At 31.8% G+C, this 9386-nt stretch overlaps 1 protein-coding gene across 1 annotated transcript; it reads right to left on the bottom strand.

Moving 5' to 3' along the window:
* Positions 1 to 2927: 2927 nt before the first annotated feature.
* LOC132748403 (TBC1 domain family member 30-like) lies at positions 2928 to 8635 on the bottom strand. Its single transcript, XM_060738008.1, has 3 exons — positions 8369 to 8635; positions 4568 to 4782; positions 2928 to 3174 (listed from the first exon to the last, which is right to left on the bottom strand). The coding sequence occupies exons 1-3, from the start codon at positions 8587 to 8589 to the stop codon at positions 3002 to 3004; spliced, it is 609 nt and encodes a 202-aa protein (XP_060593991.1). The 5' UTR covers positions 8590 to 8635; the 3' UTR covers positions 2928 to 3001.
* Positions 8636 to 9386: the final 751 nt, after the last annotated feature.

Raw genomic sequence — 9386 nt, 5'->3', positions numbered from 1 at the left:
ACAGCTTAACTTAGGGTTTGGGGGTTTGTTTCTTTGATACTGTAAGGGACTGTGAATATTTATCAAATAATTTACTTTCAGGACCTTGTGATGAATATATCAGTTTAAAACAAAATATGTTTTATGACAATTTGAACATCAAACTAGCATACTTTATTGACAAGTGAGGTAATACTGTTCAGTCAATGCTTAAAACTTACCTGCCAGGATTCCTGAACTTTACCTGTTTGCCTCAGCCATTCATATTTGCTGATTTTATTTGTTTAGATAATCTTCTGGTAAATGAAGGAATTAAGACCATGATGTAGGACATTCTGAGGCTCTAGGACTATATAAGGCACTATAAGGAGGTTTATACTTCAAGAAATGATTTATTTACTTACTTTGTTTATCCTGGCATCAAAATGGCCGATAAGAGTTGTCTACCTTGATTCAAAACTTTAAATGCATTTATTTTCATAAACATATACAAATACTTATCATTTTACATGTAAGAACATAGAATGTAATCCTTATTTACCTAAGACCTAAGTTACTTTCCAAATAGTTAGCTGGCATTGCTGTATTTCATAATAATCTTGATGACCGGTATGACCTCTAAGTTTGTCAGGAGGGAAAATTCAAATTCCTGGCACTTGGAATCTTTTTATATCAATAGTTCATTTTTCTAAGCTATAACCATGATTGTTTTTGGTCCAGACATTAAGTGCATCAAGTTAAGCATGTAATTCAAGTGTTTATTGCATATTTTGTTATTAGTTAACTTTGTTAATTTACATTTTTCTAAATTATTCCTGTCAATATGGCTGCCATTTTAAGAAGTTCCTGTCTTTCCTGCCAGACTGCCAGGCCAAATGGAATGTTATGATTGGTCAATTGTGACAGTCCTGGCCATTTCAGAGTCTATATAAGTAGCCATGACAGGCTGTTTTCAGTTTGCGTTTTGGCCTTAAATCCTGACAGTCGTGAAAACTAGTGACAAGAGCATTTTGTAATATTTTCATGGAAACTTCTATTGTTGAATCTAGCAAATTTAGTGCTCTTCAGAGTTGAATAAAGAAATTGTGGAATTATCGCTCTTCAGAGTTGAATAAAGAAATTGTGGAATTATCTTTTTATCAATAAAAGTTGTTATTTGAACAGTTTTTGACTTAGCTCACAATACTTTCCATTAAAAATATTTAGTTGGTTAAATTTTCATATCTATGACATGTGGTAATCAATCTAATCATGTGCTGTGTTGTAAAAGTAAAACAAATCACATAAAATCAGATATATCAATCCAGATAAGAAAATTGCCATTCATTTTATATTGATCTAAATCTGCAGGTTAAAACTTGTAGTTGGACTTTGAGTATTGAAATACTTGCAAATGATTTATGTTTTTATCTAAAAGATAATTATATTTAATCAATAAAAACACAACTTGTGTGGCCATTTATATATATTTGATATATCTGAGGAGGATTAATTCTGTGTAAATATTTGTCTCTGAGAATAAAGTGTTTTGTCCAAACAAATATATAATATATACAAGTACTTTGAACAGCAGACTAAGTCCATGTTTGAAGTGAATACCTTTGATAGTTTATAAGAAATGGACCTTAAACACAAACGTTAACCTTGGCAAAAATTTTAAGTAAAAAAGGGACATAACTCTTCACTAAGATTATCTATCCTTTTGTGATGGCATTACATTATGATAGCAAAACAAGTATAAAAAGTTTGAAGAAGGAATATACCAAGTTTGAAAAGGATAGCTTTGATAGTTTCCGAGAAAATGTACCTTAACAAAAAGTCATTAGTAAATTATCATAGCAACAAGATACACATAATTCTCAAATTTCATAACTTCTTAAAGTATTTACTAATATAAAATGCATTTAAAATGAAAACATAAAAGTCTCCTTTATTGAACAAAATAAAAATGATACAACTTTATGCCTCTTCCTGCAAGGTTTTTTTTTTTTTTTTTTAAATTTACATCATTTTTTTTATTCATATTTGAATATTTGGTTGTGCATACTTGAAACTAGTAGGTTTTATTTGTTCCAATGTTATCATGTGTGCCTCTAATATTAGTTTCTGTAGTTACTTTCTAAATTTTGATCATTCCTTTAAAATGTCAAATAATACAGGGAAAGAGCTACCAGTAAATATCAAACAAGATGTCTTTTATAATTGATTATGACAATTGTTCCAACAAATTTCTCAAAAGCAGACATTATTTCCAAAATGCAAACTCATTATTCACAACATTTTCAATATATCTGCAGAACAAATTCTACAGTTTAAATTTCCAAATAGTGCTATAAACCTTCAAAGCCTTACATCATTCATTAGAATAAATAAGATATTTGTGCACAAAATAAGGCTGTTTTAGTTATAATATATTGTCCTTAGGTATCAGAATAATCAAGTTTGTTGATGGGATTTCTTAAAGTGACATTATGGCCATCCAAGGGTATATAGTGAGTGAATAGGTCAAGGTCAAAATAAAAAAACATATTGCCATTATGCCTTTCAATATTACAATTTACTTTGCATGAATATCAATAAACTCACATGGACCAAGGAAATTTCTGTAAATATCCATTGGAATTTATCTGCAACCGGAGAAGAGCAGTCTTATTAAAGGCAGATTTAAACTTCATACTAAACATTTTCCAATATTAATTGTTGGTTAATCACCATTATAACAGTCAATATTTTGAAATATATAGTCTATTAAGCTCAGCTTCAAAAATGAGTAAAATTTCACTTAAATGTCACTTTAAACAAAAAATCTGGAAAATTGCACTAAGATAAGTCACAAGGACGATAATCAACAAAGTAACTCAGAGGAGGAAACAAGAATTGATTTCTTACGTCAAACACCAGGGAATCTCCCTTAATGATAGCTTATCCTTCACCTTCAGTTCTGGTATGCTAAAATATAGGCATATAAAATTAAACCCGATTTTGCTGCAAAGTACCCATTATACTAACTACATTTATTATTTCACTTACGTCTTTTTGGAGAAGATGCTTGTATTATAGCTGTCACTATGTCACAATTGTTCTGTAGTTTTGACATCCTACGTTCTCGACGTTTCAGCTGACGTACCAGTCTCGCTGACATCTGGCTCACATGACGAGATATATCTGTCAACAAACTCCTCAAATCTTTCAACCCTGAAAATAACATTAATGAGCCGCATCATGACAAAACCAACATAATGCATTTGCGACCAGTTCACTTACAAACCCTATAACAAGTAGAGAAACTGATAGCAAACAGCATGGATCCTGATCAGACTGCACAGATGTGCAGGCTGGTCTGAACCATGCTGGTCACAAACGCATTACGTTGGTTTTGTCATGGCGCGGCTTATTTTAAATTAAAATTTTCCGTGCAACAAAACAAAAACTACAAACACACACAAAGAAAATTAACAAATGCATGTATATAATTTATTTAATAATAATTTTCAAAACACTTCCCTAATCAAAATACCCATGCTTAACTCAGAGACAATACTAGTAAGAATTAAAAGTAGGTGTACTACATAAGTTTATGAGAAAAACAAAAATATTTTTTTATATATAGTGTACAGAGTCATTTCACAATCATTTTTAGGAAAATACCATAATATTATATTCTAATAAAATAAAAATCATCGCCTGTTTTTCAAAATCAATTTTAAAGTACTTGTATCAAACATGTGATGAGAATCAAATTTAAAATACCTTCAACATGTGGGCTCTATTCCGGTTTGTAAGAACTTGGTAATCAGCAAAGAAATAACGTACCTGTACATTTCATTCTTATATAATTTATTGTCAGCAAATTGTCATTTCCATTAATTTTTGTAATGATGCACAGACAGTGTATTCAATGAACAAAAAGCTTCATAAAGCACACAAAATCTAAACATTCAAAATATTCTTAAATATTTACCTAAATTTGACAGTTTTTCCCTTGAAACAGCCATTTTACATGTTTATATTGTTTTATGACGAGTAATGTAAACAATGCTTATATTTGCATATATGTAGATAAATGGCAATAAATTTTACATGCTTAATATATTGTTATAAATTTTATCTTATCTTAAAAAGGGGCACAACTCATTAATGTAAAACAATCAAGATATAACCATAATTACTTCCCTTTGCAAAAAAATGACACAGAAGCAAGGGGTATAAAGTTCAAACCTTATTTAACGAAAGAATTTGTTTCAAATGATGAATACCAAAACAAATTTGGGAGTTACTGGACAAACAGTACGAAAATACATCCTATTAATTTACCAGAACCTTAAAAATACTACTAAAAAGGCTATATTACTAGTATGTATACATGTACATGTATAAATAATAAAGACTATGAAGTTGCAAAAATACAGTACAAATGATGCTCTGATAAAAAATTTAGTTGCACATTTATTCAAACATATCAAAACATCATTTCGAATAGCGAGAAACAAAAATTCATATTACTAATTCAGATGATGAAAAAAATAAACTTTTAATTCAAGCTGAATGCATTATCTTTTTTCACTGAAAACTTTCTCATAATTATTACCATAATCTTGTAGAATACCACGATGGAGATGACCAAGGGACCGACCAGCTATCTTGAGGTGTACTGAATGACGCCTCCAGTGCATAAACTCTGAGGTGCTTGAACACTCGGTGAATGTATCGCTATCGAAGCTGTCATGTCTATGATCATGCCACCGATCATAAATCTCCGATAGAAGACCATCTACTATAGACGACTGACTGTCTAACCTCTGTCTGTAAAGGTAAGAAAATATGAGTAATTTATCAACATTAACTTCAAAATCGAAAAAAAGATTTCTTCTTCTGAACAAAAATAACACAGGGTGGGTAATGTAACATTATGATTTGTTTACGTTAACACTGGGTCGCAGCTATTGGCCATGCCCATAACTTAATAGGCATTTGGTGTTTTTTGTTATATTTTAATACAAATGTATTTGAGTAATAAACATATAACATATTCCAGGCAAATATTTGCTAATTTCAATGGTACATAAAATGATAATCTTTTGATATAGATCTTGTACTTTTCCAAATATGCTTGCGAAAGTTGTGATACAATGTTCACATATATTTTCATCATGCTATTAACAAACTACGTAAAAAAAATTACAAGCTTTTATAACAGGAAAAGTATAAAGTAGCTGCAATGGGGAGCTATGAACCATTGGAATTGGCAAATATTTGCCTGGGACATGGTTATAATAGAATATGGTATGTGCTTATAATTCAAGTACTAAAAGATACAACAGAAACAGTGTATAATTTCTAGGAGGGGGGATGAGGGGATTCACTCATATTTTTGAGAATTCCCCCCTATTTTTTAAGAGGCAGGGCGGAAATTTTACAAAGAGAAAGAAGGAAAACGATCAACAAATGTAATAAATTCTCACTTTTCAAAAAAAAATCCCCCTTGTTTTTGCATCCTAGAGTAGACACTGCAAAACTAGAAAATACCTTTTATGATATGGGCATGACCATTAGCAGTGACCAAATGTTACCAAAAACAAACGCCCCATGATCATGTACCATGTCACAGAAATTAGGATTGAAATTTACGATCAAGTTGGGTTAGAACTAAGCAATTTCACTGGGAAAGTGTTAATTGACCAGATTTAAAGTAAATAGACAAATGCTCCTAAAGGCCAGTAAATGTACTATGACCTTTAACTTAAAAAAAGGGCATGATCACTACAAAGTGTGTAACAAGAATAAAGAAAACAAACACTGTTTTATATCCTCAGTATCTTACTGTATTCCCAATTGTTTTGACAAAGATATGACCAGAGACAACTGTGACATCAATGTACTATTTTGACATCTCAGCTACCTTCAACTTATTAGATGTCAAACTGGCATTTGTGTGTGATAAGTCTTCTTGATGTACCACAAAACTGTGCCTTAAGTTATAACAAATTCCATCCATGAATAAAAGATAACCAAAAACAACCATCAATGTACACAGACAGTATACTGTACTTTTATCATATTTTAGCTTCAAAGTCTAAATGTGACCTTGACTTTTAAGCAACACACTTCACAATCATCATACATTGTTTTTAAGTACTACATATTTAAGAAAATTAATTCAAATGAATGGACTGGGTATAATTATAAATGCACTATTATGTATTTTGTCATTCTTTGACCTTTATTTTTTCTGAACTAGGTTTGGTTATCTTAACAAGCTGCATGTTTATAGACATCATAAATATTTTAAAATCTATCAATGAATAACAATGTCATGCATAGAACACAACCATCTATACATAATCATAACTTTGTATGGACAAGTGGGTACACAATCATAACTTTGTATGGACAAGTGGGACTTTGCCATTTGAGATTGAGACCTAATTTTGGGTATGACATGTCAGCTCAATGTGCAGCACTTTAATGCAAAGTCATCTTAAAGTCTATTGATCAATGAATGACAAGAATGTTGACTAAACACTTATGTCAATGCAGCACTGTTTCCTTTAAAGTTAAGAGTGACATTGACCTTAAAGCTACAAGCTTGGTTTTGTATCTGCTCAAAGTGACATATGCATGTATGTATATTACATGTAATTTCAAAATCTATGAATGATTAGGGCTGTAACGGTTTACCGGTACACCGATATATTGCGGTGCAGGATAAATAAATATTGTACCGCGGTTCACATTTAGTTGTACCGGTTTTATTTAGTGATAACAGTGTTCCATAATTTCCTCTATAGATAAAAGAAAGTCTTCCATATTTTTCTTGATAACTAAATGTTATGAAAATGTCCTATGCACAAAAGAAAATAACAAACCGAAAGTAGGAAGCGTGTAAAAAAAAAATGGTGTTAGGGTAAAAAAATTACACGGTACGCGGGTAGACAAATGCTTGAAAAATCGGTGATTTACTATGGCAGACGGAAATAATTACGATCTGATAAAAAAATAAATTACAAGGAAAAGAGAGACCCATGAAATTATTGAATACTAGATGCTGACAAAGTGACATGTTAATAATTTTTCTAAAGAAAAAGATGGATTAATTGCCACCGTCACTCAAAATCTGGAAACAAAGTGATCCCTCGGAAGCATTAATCACAACAAGATAACAAGAGAATTGCAGACTCGGTTTGATTAAGTCTGTGGTCTAGTCCTAGTCTGAAACTGTGTTAAGAAAATCATTAGGATATAGTTTAGATTGTTAGTTACTGAATGAAAAGTGTTTAAAGTTTTATTTTGCTGTTACTCATAGTTGATGCTCAATAGTTGAAACAGTTTAATTTTTTGTTAAAGGAAAGTATCCACTAATTCTGTTTTGTGAGAGATATAGATATATATAATATTTGTTGAAATTATAAACAAGTCTCTTTTTCTGAATTATTTCCCAGTACCTAAGATAAAAAACAATACGTATCGCAATATATTGCAATACGGATGTTGCGTATTGCAATATATTGCAATACGCTTTTTACCGTATTGTTACAGCCCTATGAATGATACAGCTATGGATTGGACATGAAAATCAATTTACAATAATAATTCATAATATTTAATATTATGATTGTGGACATAATGTCCCATCTCAACTTTAACTATTAAGCTGTTAACCTAATTTTTTGTACAACATTTCACTATCATGCTCAACAAATTTGTGTCGTGCAATTGTAAAATCCATCCAGGAACTAGAGAAATGACTGTCACCATCTCCTTGACACAAAATTTTATGTAGGTCCATTAATATATAATATTAAAACTTCAAGTGTCACTTTAACCCCACAGCAGATGAATAGGTTCTGCACATAATACATTTAAGCAAAGTTTGAAAAAAGATCCTTCAATAGGTGTAGGATTTATTAAATCAGACATGAAATTCTCTGGCATTTGACATTCAAGTGTGACCTTGAACTTGAGTCTGCACAGCAGTGACATGGGTTACAAACATCACCTAATTAAGCTGGGCATTTGAAAAATCAAAGAGATGTCAAATTTTCCAAAAGAAATAGAGTCCTATTAATTATAATGTTTACTCGCAAGTGCATCATCTGATTCCTTGCTGTCAAACAAGATAAGAACCTCAAACACAATATTTCCAAATAATAACTTGCCCTCTTTAAACTTATAGCATAATATTCTGTCAGGCTTTGGACTTCTGGAGCAAATTGTTACTTTACATTCATATAAATAAATACACCCAGAACTTTAGCTTTGGACGTCAAAATAGTTTGTTTCAGCCAACACTTATGCAGTCGAATACAACAAATTATCATCTTATACTATTAACTGCCAATTAACTGTAGCCTCAAACATGTAATACATCAATGTATAAACTACAATGTACCTGTCATATGGAGACTTAGAAAAGTCAACATCTGTAGAAGAAAACCTGGTATCATAAGGGTATGAACCGCTTATTATCGAATTTTCAGAGGTGACAGTTTGATCTCTACTTTCATTTACATTTTGTCTGTAATTTGCATTGTAATTATTAAACCTTGGGTCAATCGGAGAATAAATATTAATGGGAAAATTATTCTCTAAATCGCTGTCAGCGTCTGCCATCTTGCCATGTTTACAAAATACGGAACTGTTCGGATTTTTCTGCAGCCGATTCCCATTTCCGCTTAAAAAGCTAAGAGCCAACCAAATAAGGAAGATTTCAAATGTGTAGTACCGTATGGTACTGGTTACGGGAGTTGACGGAAGTTAACGGAAGGTTCCGAACCAACCGGAACTAGTGTGTTTTAGTCTGACAGTTGGGCGCCATATTGTTGTAATATATACTCAGAAGAATTAGGCAATTCCTAGCTTGGCTACGATCCAGACGTGGAAGGTAAGTCGATTGCTTGTATTGTCAATCCCTTTATAATCAATCGCGACAGTTCTATATTGGTGGCAGCGGTAATTTTTACGAATTCCGTTCCGAAAGATAGACGCTACCAAAGGTCCATAATTTTACCGATTGTGTACGAATTTGCCCGCAAAATTCTGCACTCATAGAACGGAGTCTACCTGAATTCTTGGTTTTTGTTCATAGTGGGCCACTCTGCTTGAACGATTTAAACCAGAATTTCTACGTAAATAATCGTAGTTAAGCGGGAATTTGCCATCAAATCCCGCTTAGGTTAGACGTTGCCTGGAAGGACAAATTCTTTGGAATTTGTTTATTTTTCGGATTTCCTTTTCGTTCTGCTGCCACTGGTACAGTAACTGTTATATTTTGATAAACTCCATTTAGCCTTTTTTGCCATATAAAGGGGGAGAAGATAGATACTGAGATTTATTTAGTTAAAACACATTTTAACTTGAATATTTCTCGGTATCTTTCATTGTTATGGAGAACATCAATATAAAGGGAA

The sequence above is a fragment of the Ruditapes philippinarum genome, unplaced genomic scaffold, assembly GCF_026571515.1.
Source record: "Ruditapes philippinarum isolate M1 unplaced genomic scaffold, ASM2657151v2 ctg6037_1_1_1_1, whole genome shotgun sequence".
Taxonomy (NCBI): domain Eukaryota; kingdom Metazoa; phylum Mollusca; class Bivalvia; order Venerida; family Veneridae; genus Ruditapes; species Ruditapes philippinarum.
The sequence above is the reverse complement of the archived record's forward strand: the minus strand, read 5'-3'. Positions and strand labels throughout refer to the sequence as shown.

Excerpts from the sequence above, each read along its gene's own strand:
- LOC132748403 (XM_060738008.1), bottom strand. The coding sequence starts at position 8,589 with ATGGCAGACGCTGACAGCGATTTAGAGAATAATTTTCCCATTAATATT. Across the intron at positions 4,783-8,368 it reads TCTAAGTCTCCATATGACAG|ACAGAGGTTAGACAGTCAGT; the intron begins GTACATTGTAGT and ends TTACCTTTACAG. Across the intron at positions 3,175-4,567 it reads TGGTATTCTACAAGATTATG|GGTTGAAAGATTTGAGGAGT; the intron begins GTAATAATTATG and ends TGTTATTTTCAG.